The sequence below is a fragment of the Lissotriton vulgaris genome, chromosome 9 (assembly GCF_964263255.1).
Source record: "Lissotriton vulgaris chromosome 9, aLisVul1.2, whole genome shotgun sequence".
Classification (NCBI taxonomy): Eukaryota; Metazoa; Chordata; class Amphibia; order Caudata; family Salamandridae; genus Lissotriton; species Lissotriton vulgaris.
Genome location: NC_141697.1, coordinates 99851715 through 99875647, shown reverse-complemented (window position 1 = coordinate 99875647; position 23933 = coordinate 99851715). Strand labels below are relative to the sequence as shown.

The 23933-nt window shown below is 46.4% G+C and overlaps 1 protein-coding gene across 1 annotated transcript in view; it reads right to left on the bottom strand.

Moving 5' to 3' along the window:
- The window catches only part of AQR (aquarius intron-binding spliceosomal factor), a 451150-nt gene extending 428240 nt beyond the window's left edge, over positions 1–22910 (bottom strand). The window contains exons 1-3 of the mRNA XM_086937130.1: positions 22698–22910; positions 962–1018; positions 177–217 (exon numbers count right to left, since the gene is read on the bottom strand). Of these exons, the coding sequence (XP_086793256.1) occupies positions 177–217; positions 962–1018; positions 22698–22793 (194 nt within the window). The 5' untranslated portion in view covers positions 22794–22910. The remainder of the gene's footprint in view (positions 1–176; positions 218–961; positions 1019–22697) is intronic.
- Positions 22911–23933: the final 1023 nt, after the last annotated feature.

The following is a 23933-nucleotide window of genomic DNA, read 5'->3' as shown; positions in this document are numbered from 1 at the left end:
ATCTGATTTTGGGTAAAGCATAAATACGGAGATGCTCTGAGATCAAGTCTCCCTCTAGCTTTATTTTTGTTTACAAAGGGTGACACATCCTTCTTTTTCAGAGGCGCCTCTATTGCGGAAATTGTAACTCCACCTCTTATCGTTAGTTGACCCAACTCATTTTCAACAACACTCACCTTGACTTGGCTATTTCTTTTTCATATACAGCTTCAATAACCTGCAGTAAATGATTGGAAAAATTCAATAAGTTTAGGCCATTAAATATAGGTAAATGCACCTTGGGACAAACGTACTTGTATTGTCTCAGGTATAAAGATGGCAACCATATCCTCAATAAGTTCCTCAAAATCTGAACATTAACTTCAGAGCTCTGTGGGCTGCATTCAGAAAGCAATTTATTCTGGTCTCATAGGTATTAAATATAGAGGGTTTGATAGGGGAATGTGTGTTTTGAAATAGGACATCATTATGATGAAGAGTTTCTCAACATGTGAACACAAACAGTAGATCCCTTTCACCATCAAACAACAGAAACCTATGTGCATCTTGGCAGCAGGAGATGGAGGAGAGCATAAGAACTCAAGATGACTTGGATACCTTTTGGGGCAAAAAGGTTTGCTGCCATCGTCTCAACTCTTGAAGGTGAATTTTTGACTTTAATCAAGTATCAGTAATAAAGGGTAGACTGATGTGCCTCCAGAGCATTTTTACAAGGTAAACACTGATGTGGTCAGCAGGTAGAAGTGTAGAGTGAAGGTATATCTGTATTAGCAATTTAGAAGTTAGAACGTCAAAACTAAACACAAAGCCAAATAAACCATCATGAAAGAGATCCTCCCAACTCAGAGTCGGATTATCAATTATTAGATCATTAAAATTTATAATAACCTCATTTAGTGAATTTCAATAGTGTCGCGCTGACTTTGCACATTACGTACACATCCTAAAGAGGATACAGTACCTGGCTATCAAAAGGCAACTTCTTCTTCACATGGGGAGCCCAGTATTTATTTGACAGCTGAAAACAAAAAAATAAAAGTACTCAATTCATAAAAGTCATCACGAGAACCAAGAACTTTTTAAATTAATAGAATTAACTGACAAAGGACCTGACGTCATGGGTGGTGAATGGGGGTAAAGGGATTTAAAAAAGTGAATGTATTAGCGACAAACCTCAGTGACAGCACCAAATTAGTTAACGTATGACTAATGGCAATTATATGGCCCAGACCAAAGTGGATACTGATGTCAACAAATTTGATTCTCATTCACCGCTCTTCCAAGGTTTGTTGAAGGATAGTATAACAGGTGGCAGTTGCAATTTGGTGTAAATGGTTCTCTCTACAGGTTTAAGTTAAAGGATCAAACAAAACTTAAATAACTGAAATGAGGGAAATCTCTAAATTAGGATAACGGGGCATCTTCACAAACGTTCTACTTGACTATTAAGGACCATTTCCTTTTCTTGAACTCTTGAACAATTTATGCTAGCACACATCATGTTTTTATTAGCCATAGCTTGATGGGGCACCATATCTGATCAAACCCCAAGAGAAGGGCTGGATGCATCATACACCAAACTATGGCAGACAGCGTGGAGATTGGAAGATCTTGGGGCAGATTTATGTTGGACTTGCGGCACTTTTGCGCCGCCGTTGCGTCACTTCTGTGATGCAGCAGCGGCAATACCCTGCGCCATGTTGCGACACACTTCCATCGTGACGCATCTATGGAGATGCATGACTGTGTAAGGCCCTGCGACACATGAAACCTGCGTCAGGTTTCATGTGGGCGTTTCCACGCGGGGGGGGCGTTCCGTCGCAAGAACGCCCCTGAAAAGTGACTCAGTGAAATCTACAAGATTTCACTGAGTCACTTTACCAACGTCGATGCGTCAAAACCCTGCACCTGCTTGAAGCAGGCGTAAGGTTTGACGCACCACGTTAGAGATAGGGCAAGTTGGAAAAGTGTTGGAGTTGCGTGCCGCACGCAACGCAAATTCAGCACTGCGCCAACTGCACGCCCTAGATGCGACACGCATCTGTTTATTCCTGCACCATGGTGCACCGCATTGTAAATTTGTCAGCATTCCGTCCATCAATTGTTTCTTCTGTATATGTCGCCCTAAGTGGGAAGGGTATGCCCAGACATGGGTCCCGTGCTCACTACACCACTAGATTCAAGCTTGTCTGGCTGATGAAGGGTGATGCCCTGAAACCGGTCTCAGGATGCGTTCCAGGGAGGACCTGGCTTGGCAGTTCCATCTGGACTGTTCCCACAAGGAACAGGTATAAGACTGATATGCTATATAGCACAAAAACGATCAAGGGTCAGAGCTATAGTGACCGGCACAAATTTTCACTATTAGTGATTCCTATCTAGCAAATGGTTCCTTGTGCGACAAGGTCGAGGATGTGACCCATATACATCCCCTAATAGTGACTAAACAGTCACTGAAACATATATCACAAAAAAAGTTTGACCCGCACTAAGGTTTGTATACAAGTACTTAATTGTCTGATTTCTATATTTCACAAGTGTTATTGATGTTCAGAAGAAAACTTCCCACAAATAAGAATCTCAAAAGAAGTTGATTGAATAAAGAAAATTGGAAAATCTTCAATGTCTCAATTAAAATAACAGAATAAGACTGATATGCATATAGCTGGGTCCAAACTGGGGTGGTGTGGTGAGCAAAAGAATGAAGGATTAAACCTTAGGACTGGGGGTGAATGTTTGCATTATCCAGCATTCCGTCCAGCAATTGTTTTTTTGGCAGGCCGAACGACACCAGTGAGCCAGCACACTAAGCGGCTCGTAGGTGTTCAGAGGATACCTCTAAGGTGCCCTCTGTGTGCATGTTTTCATAAATCCACTGTTGGTATCAGTAGGGGTTTATTAAGACAAGGTGTTTTATACCAAATATCATAGTTTTCAGATAAGCCACCATGGAGCTGGGCAACTCCGAATGACCAGTGCCCAGTACATGTACTTAAGATGGCTTCCCTGCTCGTGCAGATATGTCATCATATGTTATATAATGCACCCTGCCTTAGGAGTGACATATATATTGCATGTAGTGGCTGTGAGCAGGGCACACAGGGCGTGTGCCATGTTGTGTTTTCACACTTTTTTGCATCATTCCATGCAGCCAGCAATGATAGTCTGCCCGAGATTGGAGGTGGGTCCCTTAGGGTGGCCCAATACATGCTGAAGCTCATAGGGACCCTCTTTAGTACCCATGCCCTAGGTACCAGAGGTACTACTTACTAGGGGCTTACAGAGGTGCTAAAGGTCTTGCCAATAGGGGTACAATTCGACAGTTACCTTGTTTTAGGCAATGAGCACTTGCGACCTCGTTAGCAGGAATCCAGTGCACTTCAATGAAAACTGCATCAAATACTAGGCAAAAAGTGGGGATGACCAAGTAAAAACGGGGAACTTTCCTACACTACAGCACCAATTACATCTACTACCACAGCAGCTACAACAGATGTCATACTAGCAGGAACTGCAAAACTGACAACAGTAGACAGCACTGGTCCTGCATCAAATATGATAACATAAGGAACCACAGCCACCATCATGGCTAGAACAGCGCCAGCAACCACTGCTGACCTCACCTCAGTGTCCACCCCTGCTACTATGGCACGGACCTCCGCAAGAAACCCGCCCTTCTTCCTTTTAGAGAACATCTCAAGACGCTTCTGTTTAGAGAGGCACTGGACAAAGAGACCTGCAGGTGATTATGCGCTATACAAATGGCAGTTAACATAACATAACTTCAGCAGCAATGCAGCTGCCAGCAAGGCAGAGACAACAGAAGAGACCACAGTTGTAACCACAGCATAGACATCATAAAAAAGCAGCTGCTACAATATGAGGAACAACAGTAGAGACAACAGCTGCCACTTTCATAAGGACAAGAGCAACAATCTATAACCAAAGCAGAGACTACTGTAACAGCCAAAGTGTCAACCATGCAGCAACAATCACATTCAACAAAAGTCTCTACCATAGTAGGTACCTTGGCATCAACATAAGAGACCACAGACACCACCACCACAATAGTAACAACAACTGCAACAATAGTATGCCCATCGGTGACCACAACAGTGGCAACTGCTTTCAACAGTTGTAACCAAAGTAGGGATTACAGTAGTGACTGTGGCTGCCACCACACCTAGAACATCAATGGCAATACAATTAACCTCAGCACAAACAGCAGCTGCCACAACATTGGGAAACCCAGCTGCCAGCACAATAAGGACCAGAGCAGCATTAAGAAGTGACATAGACCACAGCAGGAACCACAGTAGAGATCAAAGCAGCAACCACATCTGCTAATACATAAAGGGCAATAGCAGCAACACCCACTACAAATTCAATGACCACAGTAGGACTCCAGCAGTGGCCACTGCAGTCACCACAGAATGGACAACAACAGCAACAATAGCTTCCAGCACAGTAAGGACAACATTATTGACATCAAGTGTAATAACAGCAGAAACAACATCAACAACAGCTGCTACAACGGCAGAAGTCAGAGCAGCGACGAGGGATAACTGAAAAGCAGTGATAGCAACCATAATAAGTCCTGGCAAGACAGGGTTGATAGCTGGGATCACAATTATAACCACTAAGAAAAATTAAAATATACGAGTGGACTGCTTGAATTAATACCAGACTCCTGTCGGCATTTCAGTCCATTTATTGTTCACTGTCGCACGATTAAATGTGGACAACAATATGTACATTGGACTTGGTCCTGCTCCAATAAAACAGTCCAAACTCAACTGCTAAGGCAAGTTCCCTCTGAATGGGAAAGTAAGCAACATCAGTCTGATTTTGATTTATTGGGCCCTCATCATTTAGAGACAGCTTGAGTCATAGAGCAAAGTGAGCATGGATCCCATGAACATGTGTATCCTTTGTGGTAAGACAACAAAAAACACTACGGTGGGGGAGGACCTCGGGGAGATTTATAGACCTAGCTCTGGATACAGTCCCCAAAGAACCTGAAAACAACAGAAGGTACCAAAGGGTCTAAAACCATACACAGCTCAGAGGTGTACGTTAGTCACCTAATCCACCACAGTACCCTAATCACCCAGAGTTCAACATTAATTGGGCACAGAAGGCTCTCAAGGGATGAGGAAAATACCCATCAGTCACCATACGGATCCGCCCTTCATCATTTGAGATTTTATCCGGACGACCCGTCTGAGAAAATCAGTGCCACAATCAAAGGATGACCTGGTGGTAAGGAGGTCCCTTATGTGGTTTTTGACTACAGTGTGGTCTACCACTCGATCTTAATGAGTGGGAAAAAACATGAGACTGGGGTGTGCAGTGCAAGAAAATGTGAGTGAAGAAAGGAAAAACCAAGACAAAAGAGTGTGTTAAAATTGGTTGGAAGAGCACGGAATGATATTTATTCTATGTATGCTCTCAATACCAAGGTTAAAAATATATGTGACCTTAGGCAATCAGGTTATGTAGAATGCCTGAGGTAGGGTCGGTCGACATGTTTCAGCAAACATGGACTATTGCGTCCTTGCTTTCATCAGTACCAGGACTACAATGCTACAGCTACTGCACAGCGTGAATAAATAATAAAGTGAAAGAGTGACAAAAGGAGAAATAAAACAAGTGCAAAGAGTCACCTGTATAGTCCAAATGCCATTACAGTCAGTGCCGATCACTGTGGATAAAAAAAGGGGAAGTGGGTATCAGGTTAGACTAACTGTATCCTGTGGGCTGTGGAATAAGTCCGTGATCTATGGATCAGTATTGAAATCACATTGAAAAAGTTGATATATACACTCTTATTGTGAGAGAATCAGTTACCATACATTCAGAAATATATATTATTATCCAAACGCCATCCAGTTCTTACCTTAATCTGTAAGGTAGACTTGCCTCACCCCACCTGGCAGCGGCTCAGGGGAAGATGAAGCACCGCTCTAAAAAACATGTGAAACACATCGATCTGCAGAGGCTGATTATTTTCTCATAGGGAATTCTTTCCAGTATACATCTACAGTAGTTCTCACAATGCACTTGTTTTATTTCTCCTTTTGTCACTCTTTCACTTTATTATTTATTCACGCTGTGCATGTCGACCGACCCTACCTCAGGCATTCTACATAACCTGATTGCCTAAGGTCACATATATTTTCAACCTTGGTATTGAGAGCATACATAGAATAAATATCATTCCGTGCTCTTCTAACCAATTTTAACACACTCTTTTGTCTTGGTTTTTCCTTTCTTCACTCACATTTTCTTGCACTGCACACCCCAGTCCCATGTTTTTTCCCACTCATTAAGATCGAGTGGTAGACCACACTGTAGTCAAAAACCACATAAGGGACCTCCTTACCACCAGGTCATCCTTTGATTGTGGCACTGATTTTCTCAGACGGGTGGTCCGGATAAAATCCCAAATGATGAAGGGCGGATCCGTATGGTGACTGATGGGTATTTTCCTCATCCCTTGAGAGCCTTCTGTGCCCAATTAATGTTGAACTCTGGGTGATTAGGGTACTGTGGTGGATTAGGTGACTAACGTACACCTCTGAGCTGTGTATGGTTTTAGACCCTTTGGTACCTTCTGTCCTTTGTGGTAAGGACATCTCTCTCAGAAAAATGGACAATCATCACCAATTATAATAGGTCTGTCTTTAAGGTAAACTTATATGGACAAAGCCATGAACAAATGTGCACTAACTATTTGTGCCTTGTTTCTGTGAAGACATTCTCTTTCTGTGCCTTCTGTGTCTGTGACTTGTTTTTCCTTTACCAAAGTTGCAGAGCTACACAGCAGGTTACACCATGACAGGGCAAAAATAATCTGTGTGCAATTTGTGCACTAGCAGTGTTTGCAAGCATTAGCACTTTAAAGCCAGACCTGCTGACTTTGCCAGTGCATGCATTTTTTTCTGATTTTGATGCCCAATCATATAGAAGCGATTTACACTGACAGCTGCGCTGTAAACATGGTCCTATTTACTCAATATACTGCATGCATCATGCTTCAGTGAGTAACTTCCTCAGTCATTTCCGCACTTCAAATTCTGTTATTGTGGCCATTTTGGAAGGGGGGTGCATTACAGGCAGCAGGAATAACATTTTTAAACGAACAACAATTCCAAGTTTTATTGCGGAAAATATTACGGTAGCACAGCTTTATAGGGGAACATTTGTGCAAATGTTTACGCTATAAAAAGGTAAGTTAAAGTGAGAGAACGTGGTAGAAGGTTGCCTTTGTCACTTTTTATGGCAATGAACTATTTCACCTAACCTTTTGCACGGATCAAACATACGGTTTTCAGAAAGCAAAGTTACACAACACACTCGCTGAGAGAACACATAAAAAAGGAACAAAATACACTTCACGTACAAGAGGCGCGTTGCAAATGGAAAAACAATTTTTACTTTTGTATCATGAGTGCAGTACACACATCACTTAAAAATTTGCAAACATTCGTGACAAGAATTTTCAATTCTATTAAGGACTAGGAGGCGAGGATTATGCTTAGTCTCATTTCTTTACTGACACATAGCAGCCAATCACATTACAGTAAAGAAAAAAACAGAAACAGGGCAACCATAGAGTACCCCTACAGTATATAAACAGTCTCAGAGGTAACCACTTCCTCTTTCTTTGTCCAAAATCCAGTATGAAGAACCAATTAACATCGGAAAAACCAAGGAGAACATCATCCAATAGGGCCAAAATCCGAACGAGGCGGTGGAGGAACTTCCAGAAGCCACAGAAACAGAAGCAGGCCAACGAGGAGTAGAAACTCGCAGCATAACGTCCACAAGGGCGGAGACGGAGGAGCCTCACTTGGAGTCAGAGCCTGAAAAGAGACACAAAGCCGTAATACACATCCTGTGTAATCATGAGCAAATAAGGGTGGGTAGAGAAAAAATCATTGCATTCATCACATATCAGTAGGCAATAACTATGAAGCAGTGCATAGTAACAATACAATCAATATATGCATAGAAAACGGGTGGGATAATCCTCGCCTCCTAGTCCTTAATAGAATTGAAAATTCTTGTCACGAATGTTTGCAAATTTTTAATTCTATGTCAGGACAGGAGGCTCCGATTATGCTTGTTCAAAGCTGAGCCACCACTACAGAAGCAACACTATCGATGGGTTTAAAATAAAAGGTTTTAAACACAGAAGCAGATGACCAATCTGCAGCCTTCATGATATCAAACAGAGTAACACCCATGGAATAGGCTTTAGACGCCATCGCTCCCCTTGCAGAATGTGCACCAAACACAGAAACATCAATTCCAGCTTCAGACATAAGCCCCCGCACCCAGCGCGCCAAGGTAGCTGGAGAAACAGGGCGAAAAGGCTTTTGTAATGCAATAAAGAGCGGACCTTGCATGTCTGAGCGCAAAGAAGCGGTACTCACCTCATAATCTTTCAGGCACTGAACCACACAAAGATTGGGGTGAGAAGGAAAAGAAGGATAAGAAATAGAAGGTGTATTAGATTTGGTACGTCTGGAGAGACGAAAGGAAACTCCTTCAGGAGTAAAACAGCGACCCGCCAGGTCCAAAGCGTGTACGTCCGACACGCGCTTACAGGAGACCAAACATAACAACATGGTTAACTTTGCAGATAGTTGCTTGCGAGATAAAGAGGCATTAGGAGGCCAAGCCTCCAAAAATCTGAGTACAACCGAAACATCCCACAAGGTAACATACTTAGGGGTGGGAGGTTTCGCGAAACGCACACCTTTAAGCAACCTGGAAATAAAAGGGTGTTCACCCGCTGGTTTCCCATCTATGTGGGCATGACCCGCCGAAATCGCCGACCGAAAACCGTTGATAGTCGAATAAGCCAGACCAGAGGTGGCTAAGGAGGCCAAGAAATTAACGATCATGCTGATATCTGCTGAAACGGGATCAACTTGGCGTTGTGAACACCAATCACACCAACGCTTCCAAGACCCCTTATACCGTTTGTGAGTATTGGGAGCCCATGCTTCACTAAGGAGTTTGGAAGCGTCGCTTGAAAGGCCTGGGAGCGACCAGCGATCCCCGAGATCCTCCACGCGAGAAGCGGGAGGGAGCCTGAGAGGATCAGAGGATGAGGATCCCCGAGAGGGTCCAACAGGAGATTCCACAAAGGGGGAAGGAGAAACGGTGGAGCCGAACACATTTCTAGAAGGACCGGAAACCACGCTTGAGCCCTCCAGAGAGGGGCAATCAGAATCAGATCCGTCTGAAATCGTTTGGAGTAGGCCAATACCCTGGGAATCATCAGAAATGGAGGGAAGGCATAACAGAGGGTCGATGGCCACTGCTGGAGAAAGGCATCCGTGGCCAGAGCCTGAGGGTCCGGCCTCCAACTGTAAAAATGCGGAAGTTGCGCATTGAGGCGTGAGGCAAAGAGATCTAGTTGGCAAGGACCCCACCGCCGATGGAGAGCACGGAAGACCCGAGGATGCAGTCTCCAATCGCTGTAATCCCGGAGATGTCTGGAGTGCCAGTCCGCTATCTGATTGTGGCATCCCGGAAGGTACTCCGCAATAACAGTGATCTTCCTCTGCAGACAGAAGTGCCAAAAATCTTTGGCTATCTCCGCCAGGATTCTGGACCTGGTCCCGCCTAGTTTGTTGACATAGCGGACTGCTGATACATTGTCCATCCGGAGAAGGACACAACAACTGGTTTGCAGAGGGGAAAAACATTTGATCGCAAAGGAACCCGCTAGAAGTTCCAGACAGTTGATATGCAGCGTCAATTCCTGAGGGGACCAACGACCCCCCGTCGAGACCGAGCCGCAACGGGCTCCCCAGCCCCACCGACTGGCATCGGACTCTATCACTAGATCCGGAGATACACCGAAGAGGGCCCGGCCGTTCCAGGCCTCCATGTGGTCCAACCACCACTGCATCTCCCACCGGACCTCCTCCGTAAGAGGAATCTGATCGGAATATCCGAGGCCTTTCCGGAGATGAAGAATTTTCAGGCGCTGCATTGCCCTGTAATGCAGGGGACCCGGAAAAATCGCCTGGATGGAAGATGCCAGCAGACCGACTACACGTGCCAACGACCTCAACGACACAGTCGGTCTGGAAATAACAGATGTCAACTCTCTCTTGATATAACGCATCTTTTGGTTGGGCAAGAGAAGCTGACAAGTTACCGAGTCGATCTGAAAACCCAGGAAATCTATCCGCTGGGAAGGAACCAAAACCGATTTCTGAACATTGATCAGAAACCCCAGAGATTGTAAAAGAGTGATGGACAATTCCAGATGTTGAATAAGTTTGAGCGGACACTCCGCCAGAAGAAGAATATCGTCCAGGTAAATAATCAACCGGACACCCAGAGACCGAAGATGTTCCACAACTGGTCGCAACAGTTTCGTGAAGCACCATGGTGCCGACGAAAGACCGAACGGGAGAACCTGATACTCGTACCAGACTCCCTGCCAGAGAAACTGGAGAAAACGGCGATGTGGTTTGTAAATCGGAACCGAGAGATATGCATCTTTGAGGTCCAGCCGGACCATCCAATCCTTCTCTCGAAGGAGATCTCTCAAGAGATGGATTCCCTCCATCTTGAAATGTCGGTATACGACTCCCCCGTTGAACTCTTTCAGGTTGAGAACAAGGCGAGCACCGCCCCCCTTTTTCTCGACCAGAAAGACAGAGCTGGCAAACCCCTTTGGATGACGGGTGGTTGGAATCACCGCCCCTTTCTTGAGAAGAGAGTCTATCTCCTCTGAAAGACAAACCTGATCCTGAAGAGAAAAATGCAGACAAGGAGGGGGACAAGTCTGATGTATTGGGTGATAGAATTCTATTCTGAACCCCTGAACAGTTTGTAGCACCCAAGCATCGGCGGAGAGCATGCGCCAATTCTGCAGAAAAAACTGAATGCGACCCCCCAACATCACATCGCATGCAGGAATCAGTCTCACCTGTAGCGTGGGAATCCTGGTATTGTCCCTGATGACCACCGGAACGTCCTTTGCCGTACTGGCCCTTTCCTTTTCTGGAAGGATAAAAGTTGGCTCTCGAAGAATAGCCTGCGTCGTAGGAGCCTCTGTGTTGAGAGGAATTGCCTCTCTGGGACTGACTGGCAGAACCACGGCCGAACGAGCGTCCCCTACCTCGTCCGGCCTTTCCAAAAACCGGACGCATGGCTCGCCGCAAGGAGGCCTGCGCCTTGTCGATGCCGCTAAAGGTTGACACAAAGCGCGTAAGCTCCTTAAGAAAAGGCTGGCCAAACAGGAGGCCGTCCGCCTCAGGGCCCGATTCAGAAGAGGCCAATTCAGATAGTCTAGGGTCAAGCTTTAATAAGATGGACCTGCGACGTTCCGCAGATATCGCACAATTCGCATTACCCAGCTGGCAAATCGCCCTTTGCGCCCATTCAATCATTTCCTTAGGGTTCACAAGGGCAGAAGCTTCCTGGGCCTTGTAACCAAGGTCTAAAATTTTTGTGAGAGGCCCAAGGACGTCCAACATCTTATCCTGACAGGACCGCCAAGATCTATCCAGGCCCTTCTTTGGGTCCTTGGCATACTTTTTCAAATAGGTGACCATCATGGGGTCAACTTCAGGGGTCTCAGATAAATGAGCCGACAAATCTGGCCTCGGGCATTCCGAGCGCAGCCTGGCACGAACCGAAGCCTCAAAAGGCTGACGGATATGTGCCTCGATGTAGGCAGCTACAGCCGGAGAAGGCCCCCATGAAGAAGAGTTGGGGTGAACAATGTCGGCGGGCTCGAAATTGAGCACCGGAGGACGCTCGGGAGCGTCCACAAAATGCTCCTTACAGACCCGTTTTTTAGGGGGAGGAGAAACATGGTCCGAAGATGCAGAGGACAACACATTGTCTGAATCAGCCTCATGAAGACCGGCAGTTGAGGGAGGCGCAGCCGCCAAAGTTTTGGCCAGACGCTGAAAGTCAGCTTTGTGAGGGTTAACCGGCGACTTCGCCGTCTTCTTAGAAGCAGGCAGCCAGCCCTGCTGTTGAGCATAGAGACTCAGATGACGTTTCAAAGGGTTAATACGTACTAGTGCTTTGTTAACTGACTGTTGAACACCCTTATCCAATTGTTCAACTAAGTCCTGTTCCAAGGAGCCTTCCTCCTCATCAGCATAGTAGTAGTCGTCTTCCACGTCATCAAAATATTCAGCCATTCTACACTAAGGTAGAGGTAAAAGCCCACAAGACGACTAGAATATGGAGTGTTGGAAACACCAGTCAAGGGGGAGTGTAGAACCCCACAGCAGGCTTAAACGCAGGAAAAAACCTGCCTTGGTAGCAATAGAAAGTGGAGGGAGCCAAAGCCTGCCCTAAACAACACTCTAGGCAGAGCCTATGCCAATAAGAACACTACCAAAGTCCTAAAAGACCTCAGCGTCGGACGGGGTTAATTTGCACTGACAGGCCGTGGGCAAAACGTCAACAAACGCCGTCGTTAAACCAGCTGAAGGGAAAACAGCCGGAAATGGTACAGCGCGCATGCGCGACTGTCGCCTGCCAGTGAAAAGCCGTCAAAGAGCGCTCGCGCTCACAAACAAACGGAACCCCTGCTCCCGCTCCACAAGCAGCGCGCGAGCAGCTAGAAAGCGCTCGGCGACTAAACGGAGGTGAGACACACGCTCCGGCAAACAACAAAGCGCACGCTGAAAGCGGCGAAAAGACGCGACTAAACAGCAACGGAGCCAAGCCCCAGACGCGCGATACACAGTGCAATCGTCAAAGCACAAAGCGGCAATATCCACAATTAAGCAATGAAATATCAAGTAAGTAAGAAATGCACTTAACTGGCTGCGGAGCAGCAAAGAAAGAGGAAGTGGTTACCTCTGAGACTGTTTATATACTGTAGGGGTACTCTATGGTTGCCCTGTTTCTGTTTTTTTCTTTACTGTAATGTGATTGGCTGCTATGTGTCAGTAAAGAAATGAGACTAAGCATAATCGGAGCCTCCTGTCCTGACATAGAATTTAGTATGAAACACAGACACATCGCTTCACTGCCATGCTCACACATCACTCACTGCCGTACACAACTATACCAATCGTTTCCTGGTGTCCTGCTGGTGCTGTGGGAGGGGCAACCAACACCCTTTGAGTGGCAAAACTACCGGAATTACTTCTTAAAATTATGATCATGTGAGAGGTAAACAGTCACACAATGCACAATACATTTGGACAACAGTAGTAGTTCCCTGACGAATCTACTAGTGGAAGACATGGCTATCCTTCAATTATCTCAGAGAGTCCATCAACCAACTCATATTGCAGGGCATACATTAGATTTGATATTCTCTAATATTGAATCTATAGACATTGACCCTTTAACACCACTGTTATGGACTGATCATTACTTGATTACCTTTTGTATTAATCTTCCTATCCCCCAGACCAAAAAGCACAATGTTTTTACAGTAAGCACGAGAAACTGGAAATCTTTCACAATTGATAAATTTAGAAATCATTTCTCCCACCCCTCGTGCACAAGCACCAATATCCATGAGGAGATAGATCTCCTTCACAAAAATATCAAAAATGCTCTTGAACATTGTTCGACCACTCAATCTCGTCATGCACCAGGCAACAAAAAATCAGAGAGATGGTACGGACCTGAACTTAAGCTTCTAAAAAGAAATTGTACTTCCTCTGAGCATAAATGGAGATTATCCAAAACTGATGAGACCAAAGATAACTTCAGGAAAGCTCAAACACTCTATCACAGGGCAATCAGAAAGGCGAAAAAGGAATACTTCACACGTAGAATATCTGAGAATAAAAATTCCTCAAAAGAACTTTTTAAAATCGTCAAAGAATTGTGCAACCCAACTAATCTTTCCCTACATCTTACCCCCTCACAGGAAAATTGTAATAAGCTCAATGACTTTTTCTGCGAAAAAATTGATACCATCTACGCCTCCTTTCCAAATCACCTGACCGAAATCCATGAACAGGATGTACCAACCGTTGCACACACCAGTTGCCATGGTTTCGGCCCGTTCTCAGAAGAGGAGGTAGAAAAGGTTATGCTTGAGGTCAAGTCGGGTTCTCCACTTGACCCTTGTCCACATCACATTTTTTCCCAATTAACTCCTGTAATATGTCCAGCAGTTACCAGAGCACTCAATCTCTCCCTTAGTTCTGCTGAATTTCCAGATTCATGGAAACAGGCCCTAGTCACCCCTTTAGTAAAGAAGGCTGGAGCAGACGTAAACAATCCGGCCAATTACAGACCAATATCCCAGCTACCTTACTTATCAAAGGTTCTGGAAAAGTTAGTCAACAGAAGTCTGTCCACATTTCTTGAAGCAAATGGCCTGCTGGATGATTCACAGACAGGGTTCCGGACAAACAACAGCACCGAAACTACACTCTTAGCGGTGACAGACAGTATCAGAACCAGGGTAGATCAGGGTAGAACAGTCGCACTGATACTTCTTGATCTATCAGCGGCTTTTGATACTGTACCCCACAACCAACTGTTGAACATCCTGGCAGAGAAAGGAATACTGGGCAAAGCATTGGGATGGCTACAATCGTTCCTAGCGGATCGAACCCAATCAGTACGTTTGGGTGACTACACATCCCCTCCACGACTCATAAAATATGGAGTTCCCCAGGGGGCGTCATTGAGCCCAACTTTGTTTAACGTATTCGTCTCCTCGCTGGCAAACATTGGCAAAAAGTGGGGCGTAGAAATGTGCTCCTATGCTGATGACACTCAGCTGATGGTCACCATTGATGGAAATGATGACTCCAAAACTAGACTGACGAACTGTTTGACCGAATTAGCAACTTGGATGCAGGACCACTGTCTTAGACTAAACGCCGACAAATCCGAAATCTTACTGTTCGGCAGAGGCACACAGGCCTGGGATAACAGCTGGTGGCCAAGTGACTTGGGTTTACCTCCCAACCCCACTGCTAAAGCAAAAAACTTAGGTATAATACTGGATAGGGATTTATCCATGAAATCCCATGTTTCTACAACTTGTGGAAGGAGCTTTGGACTTCTGAAGTTGCTTAGACGTGTCTTCCCCTGGGTGCCAACGGATTGCAGGAAAACCTTAGTCCAGTCACTACTGATGAGTAGGCTGGACTACGGTAATTCTCTGTTTGTAGGTATGGCGGATTATCTCTTTTCTAAATTACAGCTGGTTCAGAATGCCGCTGCCAAAGCCATCTGCAACAAAAGAAAATTTGATTCAGCTAAAAGTTGCATGCGTGAACTTCATTGGCTCCCAATGCGGCAACGAGCCATCTTTAAGCTGTTGTGCATTTCTTATAAGGTACTCCACGGCACAGGCCCCACCATCCTACATGACAGGGTCAGATTTCATAAACCTTCTAGACACCTACGATCTATGACGTTAGGAAGAGCAGTCATCACCCGAGCTCGTACTGTCAGGATGGGAGAGCGGGCCTTCTCTCACATTGCGGCAACAAAGTGGAACGAGCTACCCCCTACAATTAGAACAAATGACTGCTTTGTCTCATTTAAGAAACAACTGAAAACATTCCTCTTCCCCAGGTCAGATCAATAATTTTCAAACAGAGCCGATGCCAAATCACTTGCAATGTTCTTCAGCGCCGTGATGTCCTCTCAGGATGAATGTTTGCGCTTTACAAATAAATAAATACAAATACAAATACAATGTCCTTGATTAAACTTGGCGTGTGAACTGTGAGCTCTGGCAAGTCCTAGCTTATGGTATAAAGCTTTAAATCGTGAATCGAGATTCTCAATTTATGGCTCGAATTAGGAGTAATCTTTGGTCTTTTTCCAGGCACAGGAATCACCCTTTATCTGGTACATTCGAGACAAAGTTAACAATGTGTATTGCAGTTGCCCTGTGACAAAAGAGTAACTCCCTCTTATTAACTCATTGATCAAGAACCTTATTCAGATGTAGCGTTCTGAATCAGCCAAAAAAACTATTGGCAACTCTTTATAAAACTCCAACATAAATAAGTAAATGTGTAGCCTGTGAGGTCAAGATTTTTGCTGTGGCGCTATATAACCATAGATGCGTCACTATGTCGTCTTAAGCACTCCTGCATTAACTCTGGGAGTTCGAACTTCTCAATAACATCCTGTATTTTCTTTAGTAAAACTCGTGCATGACATTTGAAGAACGTCTATTAACCGTCGCCCACAGGGCATCTGTCAACTTGAAGATGCAAGCATTATCTATCAACTTTCTCGGACAGTGGGTATATGGGCACCTTTCGCAGGACACACCAATGCCTGTTCCTTATAGACACGAGACACCTCGTTTTGTGATCCAGCTCCTGTCTGATATCCTAGGCGGCTTGAAGTGCATTTCTTACTACATGTAACTCGTCAGTATTGGAGTGTCGCTTAAGTTCTATGGGAGTCCCTACTCCAGTGGTCGAAGTGGGAAATAAAAAGTAGGGGAACTGTGGGTGGAGAATCAGGGGGCAGGAATAACCAAAGATTGAATCAGTGGGCGGAGTCAGGGGTGTGGCTAGAAATAGCAAAACATACCAATTTTTAGTACGTTTAGCATTTCACTGACCAGTTACAACTTATAACGTTATTTAATTAAAACAATGGATAAACATGTTTATTTCAGGTTTAATTCAGGAAAAAGCAAACACTTATAGGGAATACAGGTTTATGTAAAGCGTGTGAAATATAAGCAGGAACAACATGTTACTTTAACCCTTTTGTTGCTGCAGTCGGCACACAAGGTGCCCCATGCATAGCCCGGTTCAAACCAGTTACTGGGGCACTCCAGCCCCAGCTGTGGTGCGAAACTAGACAAAGGGAAAGGGGTGTAACCAGGGCCGGTTCTAGGATTTACGAGACCCTGGGCTAAAATGGAATGTGCGAGGCCCCTCTAATGTAGATAAGTGGCCCCTTTAAGGAGACCAATCACAGACACTGTGAGAGGCCCATTGTCCAGCATTTTGCCCCCCCCCACAGTCATTTCTAACACCTTCAGTCTGACAGGTGTGAGTATTGCTTGTGGGCTAAAAGTTAAAACTATGGGGGTGCCAAAATGCTGGACAATGGGCCTCCCACGGTGTCTTTGAATGGGTCTCTTTGCAATTGAAGGGGGCGTCTTCCTCCCCTATGCCTCAAGACACCATCCCTGGGGGGCCCCTCTGAAGGACCTTAAATGCAAGGCGACACCTTTCTCTGAAATGGATCGCCAGGGAAACAACAGGACACACCACCAGTGCATGGCCCCATGCTGGTGGGCTGAGTGCGAGGCCCTGGGCAGCTGCCCACACTGCCCTTGCCTAGCGCCGGCCCTGAGTGTAACCACCCCCTTCCCAGGTTCCACTCATAGGAGGGACCTAGCAGGTAATCCAGCCCCTTAGTTTAGTATAAAGTTAGGAGCTGTGTATAGAGACTTTAGATTTATCCTGGAAAGAAACTCTGAAACTAAACTCTTGGACCTTCGACGTTCCATATCGACTGGAAGACTGAAGACATCTCCCTTGTGGTCAAGGAGTGACCACCCTGTGCAAACAGGCACCAACAGTAACTTGCCAGATTGCTTTGTCGACGCTCCCGCTGGAACCCGAAGACTTAGCAATGCAGGAACTGGACTTCCAGACTTCTGACTCTGACTCATATCAAAGCTGAGACCCGTGGCGGACACGAGAGACGTGGGACCGGACATCCTGGACTACCTGATTTTTGCTACCTGTGCAGCTTCTGAGGTACCCTTGAAGTTGTGCATTGGGGTTTGAGAGGCCCCAGACCTGAGCAGCATTTGCACCGAAGCTCAGCCCTCCACACTCTACGAGTGCTGCGTGGGGCCTGCGCCTGCATTTCCACTCAATACGTCTTTGCGGTTGCTAGCCCGTTGGCTTATAGGCCCTCTGAAGACATCTTTGTAAAACTACACCGCTTTCCTGGTTGCTCCGGGCTTGCTCCAGCTTCTCTGTGAAGGAGAAGCTCCCCAGACTTGCTGGTCTGAACTAAAGCCAATCTTCCCATCCTGCGTGGATTGCATTTGCCAAGGTTTGTTGGGTCCAATCCGGATACCGACACCGCCAACAACTAGATCCGTCATGGGACAGCTCGACTCCTGCACCTGGTCACTGGCTAGTGACCCAGACTCCGTCCCCACTGCTTTCAGGTTTTTCTCGACTGTGATCCGGCCTTGGATCCACCCGGACACTTTTCTCCTGGTCGCCTGCAGCACTTTCTTGCAGCTCTCCATAGGAGACAGCGACGAAACCCGACACGAAAGAACACCTATGCACCCGGCTTCCCTGGGTGAGGTAACTTGAGTAATCCGGTTCTCCAGTGGGTATTAACTATCCAAGTGTCCTAGTTTAACATGGTTTTCCCGTAGTCCTTCCGGAAGGTCCCACATCTACTACTTCGTAACTTTTACGTTCCCATTGAAACTCTATGGTAACCTGCATATGTGTTTAGACACTGCACACGCGCCCTGTGGGCCTCCTACTTCCAATCCCTTGGTTGCTCAGTGTAGCCCCAGCAAATTCCTAGGCCCTAGGCCTACTCACCTTTCCTGAAGTGGTTCTTATACCACTTATTCAGTATATGGTTGGTGAGGCCCCTAGAGCAGAATTGTATTTGTGCAACTTATAGTATGGTTATTGAGCAACTTGTGCTGTATCTCGAACTGTGACCTCATAAAGAGTGCAGAGGGGTTGTGTTAGTGATAAATACATATATATTTGATATATACCTTGTGTGGTGTCCTTTCATTTGGTATTATATATGGTAAAACAGCTGGCTTCATATGCTCTCTGAAGTTTAGGCCTAAGACTGCCTTGTCCATGCTACCACTAGGATAGCTGGTCTATAAGGTTGACTTTACAACCGTCACCATAAGGGTTGTTTGGACTGGTGCAAGGTGCCCATTAGAATAGTGGACATCATGTACCAGGCCAACTTCTCACACTCCCCTGTTCACTACTCCTGCCCCGTTCACTACACCTGCCCCGTCCACTGCTCTTGCCCAGTCCACTGCTCCTGCCCCGTCCACTGCTCCTGCCCCGTCCACTGCTCCTGCCCCGTCCACTGCTCCTGCCCCGTCCACTGCTCCTGCCCCGTCCACTGCTCCTGCCCCGTCCACTGCTCCTGCCCCGTTCACTGCTCCTGCCCCGTTCACTGCTCCTGCCCCGTTCACTGCTCCTGCCCTGTTCACTGCTCCTGCCCCGTTCACCGCTCCTGCCCAGTTACCACTCTTGCTCATGCCTAATCACCTCTCCTGCCCCATCACTTCTCCTGCTTCGTCACCTCTCCTGCCCCGTCACCTCTCCTGCCCATCACCTCTCCTCTCCTGTCATGTCACGTCACCTGCCCGTCATGTCACCTGCCCGTCACCTCACCTGCCCGTCACCTCACCTGCCCGTCACCTCACCTGCCCGTCACTTCTTCTGCCCGGTCACTTCTCCAGCCCATCACTTCTCCAGCCCATCACTTCTCCAGCCCATCACCTGCCCATCATGTCACCTGCCCGTCATGTCACCTGCCCATCACATCACCTGCCCGTCACCTCACCTGCCGGTCACTTCTCCAGCCCATTTCTTCTCCTGCCGTCCCCTGCCCGTCACCTGCCGGTCACGTCACCTGCCCGTCACATCACCTGCCCGGTCACTTCTCCTGCCCTGTTGCCTCTCTTTCCCTGTCACTTATCATTCCCCGTCACTTCTTCTTCCCAGACACTTCTCCTGTCCCGTCACTTCTCCTGTCCCGTCACTTCTCCTGTCCCGTCACTTCTCCTGTCCCGTCACTTCTCCTGTCCCGTCACTTCTCCTGGCCCGTCACTTCTCCTGGCCCGTCACTCCTCCTGGCCCCCGTCACTTCTCCTGTCCTGTCACTTTTCCTCCACCGTTGCTTCTGCCCCATTCACTCCTCCTGCCCCGTTCACTGCTCCTGCCCCGTTCACTGCTCCTGCCCCGTTCACTGCTCCTGCCCCGTTCACTGCTCCTGCCCGGTTCACCGCTCCTGCCCAGTTCACCGCTCCTGCCCGGTTACCACTCCTGCTCATGCCTAATCACCGCTCCTGCCCCATTACTTCTAATGCTTCATCACTTCTCGTGCCCCGTCACCTCTCCTGCCCATCACATCACCTGCCTGTCATGCCACATGCCTGTCACTTCTTGTGCCCAGTCACCTCTCCTGCTCTGTTGCCTCTCCTTCCCAGTCACCTCTCCTGCCCTGTCACATCTCCTGCCCCATCACTGCTCCTGCCCCATCACTGCTCCTGCCCCATCACTTCTCCTGCCCCGTTCACTGCTCTTGTCCGTTCACTGCCCCTATCCGTTCACTGCTCCTGCCCATTCCTAATCACCGCTCCTGCCCCTTCACTTCTCCTGCCCCATCATTTCTCCTGCCCCGTCACCTCTCCTTTCCTGTCACCTCTCCTGTCCCATCACTGCTCCTGACACGTCACCTCTCCTGCCCCGCTACTTCTCCTATCCATTACTTCTCCTGCCCGTCACTTCTCCTGCCCTGTCACTTCTCCTGCCCTGTCACTTCTCCTGCCCTGTCACTTCTCCTGCCCGTTACTTCTCCTGTCCGTTCTTCTCCTGCCCAGTCACCTCTCCTGTCCTATTACCTCTCCTTTCCTGTCGCCTCTTCTGTCCCGTCACTGCTCCTACCCAGTTCACTCTGTGTACAACATTGACAAGATACACAAGGTGGCAATTCCCCACAGTACTCTGTTTGGGGAAAGCTCCTCTGAAATCACTAACTCCAATCTCACTAGCACATGACATGCTAAAGGCAGACGGCGGGTGCATTGTCATTCGAAAGGGGGTAATCAGCCTCAATCTGAGACTAAAACGTTTTCAATCGGAAACTAAAGCATTTTCAATATTATATAGAACAAAGTCATAGTTGTATGAATGTAGTATATTTGGGCCATATGTAACAAGCAAATTCGCATTCGCAAAGGCCGAAATTCGCGGAATTTCCGCCTTTGCGAATGCGAATTTTCTAAATGGTATATTAAGCAAAATCTGGTGTAAAATAAGGATTCGCAAAATTTGTGATTCCTTATTTTGCGATTGCATTTAAGGAATTACAAATTTAGCGATTCCTTAAATGCAATGTATGAAGCCAAAAAATTTGCAAAATGTCCTTAAGGAATCGCAAATTACCACCAACTTCTAGTTGTTGGTAAGTTGCGAATTCCTTGAAAAATGCACATTTATGCATTTTTCAAAGTGCCATGTGACGCACATACATGCCCTGTATGTGCGCCACATGTGTACCCATGCATATTTCTGGGGTGAAACAGGGTGTCCTTTGGACACCCCTGTACCCTTGAAATTATTCTCAAATTGCGATTAGCAAATTGCGAATCGCAAATTGAGAATAACTTCCAATTCATTCCGATGGGCCTCCTGGCCCATAGAAATGAATGGGAAATATTCCTTAATTGCGATTCGCAATTTGCTAATCGCAATGAAGGAATTTTAAGAAATCGCAAAAAAATGCAATTTTGTACATAAATGCCTATTTGCGATTCTCAAATAGCGATTTCTTAAAAATCGCTATTTGAGAATCGCAAAAGGGTATCTTGATACATATGGCCCCCTATCTTTTCCAGCCAACAACCTTTGACAAAGCCAATAGTCCTGGCTTCTTGTATGTGTAATGTTACTTGTATTATATATGTGGAGGCAATAACAGAAGCAGCAAAATACAAGTCGGGCAGCACATTACGCTGGGCACATATTTTTAGCATAAATGTTTTCAGCCACATCCTTAATTATATCGGCCACGTCCCTTTGAGAGCCCCCCAGTTTTTTCATCCCACATAAAGCCCTGCCCCAATTGTGCTGTGAGTGATGGAAGGTCATGAAAAGTTGGTCGTATGGGTGTCAAGGGGGATCATATTATCAGAGCCACTGTAGCGTCACAACGAGAGATTCCCCAGCACACAGGCCCTTTACGAGGAGATACAAAGCTATACTGATCGGCGCTACTTAATGATTTCAATCAGCTCTGCAGCCATTGCAGTCTCAGACAAACAAAGTCAGCATAGAGGGAATTGAGACAAATAGTTTTTCTCAGTCTCTTTTGATTGTACTGGGTTGCCTTCCTGAGGAACAGTGCAAACAAATTCAGTGTATCAGTGAAAAAAATGGATTAACCCTATACACAGAAAAGGCATTTCTTTCAGGCCTTCTCGCATAACATGACACAATCATTGTATTGTATTTGCATTTATATGGTGCTTACTACCCCCAAAGAGGCGTCGAAGCGCTCTTGCAGGGAAAGCGCCTCTGTAATCACTAACTCCAATCTCTGTGGCACATGACATGCTAATGGCAGGCGGCGGGCGCATTGTCATTCGAAAGGGGGCCATCAGCCTTAATCGTAAGGACAATGGGCCTGCCCTCAGCCTGTGCGAGCTTAGGGAGGGGCTGCTGCTGCCTCTGGAGTTTAACAGAGAAGTGCGAGCAGCCCCTGAAAGCGGAAAAAAAAGCTATACTTTTTTATTAAGTAGAACTATTCTTGCCGTCCCGGGATGCGTTTTTGAAAGTAAGAAGTAGGGGAACGGATTGGAATAATTTCTAGAAGTAGGGGCACGCCGTGCCCACCGATCCCCCTCCACTTCTACCACTGCCCTACTCTCAACTGATGCTCTGTGAGATCGTACCATACGAACTCTCTTAAAAGTGGTCTGGAGAAGAAGCGTGTACCTGGGTAACAAACTCCGCATTGATCTGCGCAACGGTGGGAGTGAGCACCTTCCTGCCACCGCCCTGCGGAGAAGGGGCTGCAATCGCCGCCGCCATGGTCACTGTTCAGAGCAGCACCCGGCGAGCATGAACTTAAAACCAGGCAGGCATGCACTGCTGCTTTCTGAACCTAGCGGGCCACCGTAGTGATCATCCTCGATTGGCAACACAAAATGACGTGAAAGCGCTGACGTAAAGGAGTAAACATAGCGTAGACATCGAAAGGGGACTAGCGGCGGCGAGTTGTTAGGATGGCGATTCGGCTGCACTATTGAAGACATTTCAGAAACAGATAAGGATGTTTTTTAAAGGATTCTAATCAATATATCCGAAGATTCGAACCAACACCAACAATCAGAGCAAAAAATTCACTCCTCGTCCTTTACATTCACGAAGAAATTAAATATTGTAATCATTATTTCCGCAGGACATTTTTGCTTAGGTAGACTTCATAAATTAGCCAGGTAAAACAGCTTTCCATTGTACTGAAATGCTAATTTAAGGGCTGCTCAAACAATAACTCTTACATTGATGAAATGTTTGCTACTTGAATGTGGCCATTTCTTTAACTAAAAGTCATGCCAAAGCCAAAGTTTTCACCAAAGGGAGAAGTATCGGCATCTTTACGAGCGCCGCCTAGAGGCGTATAGTGGTGTCTCTCGAACTCTGATCTGCTGTCAATTCCGGGAAACATTTAGAAATGCATCATGTCAGGTCTTACATAGATTTAAAGAATAACCACAGTTGTACCAGTACGTACATGCCAATATCCAGGTTGAGGCAGAAAAAGAAAATTATTTCGCCCTTTGTCCCATTTAAAAACTTCCTTTCCTAAGTTCAGGGCAAGGGTCCAATTAAATCCCTCTCTCCCAGTGCCCTCCCCCAATCCCCCGATTTATTCTTCTACTTTCTCGTGGAGTACGAGCCAATATTTGGGAGCAGTGAGAAAAGAGAAAAATAGTAGAAATTACTTATCCTTTTGTCTTGCATCAACTTTTCTAAGCAGGAGAAAGCAAAAATTAAATTACTTTTGGCTTTAAGAAATTGTGAACATGCCGCCCAGTGCTTTCAACTGAAATACAGACGTGCCGACACTCACTATCCACAGTACATGTTTGCTTCTGGGAATTGCCAGTACTCTCTCATTAAATGTATTGCAGCCCAGCAGAAAAGTGCATGTACTCTCTGTGGTATCCT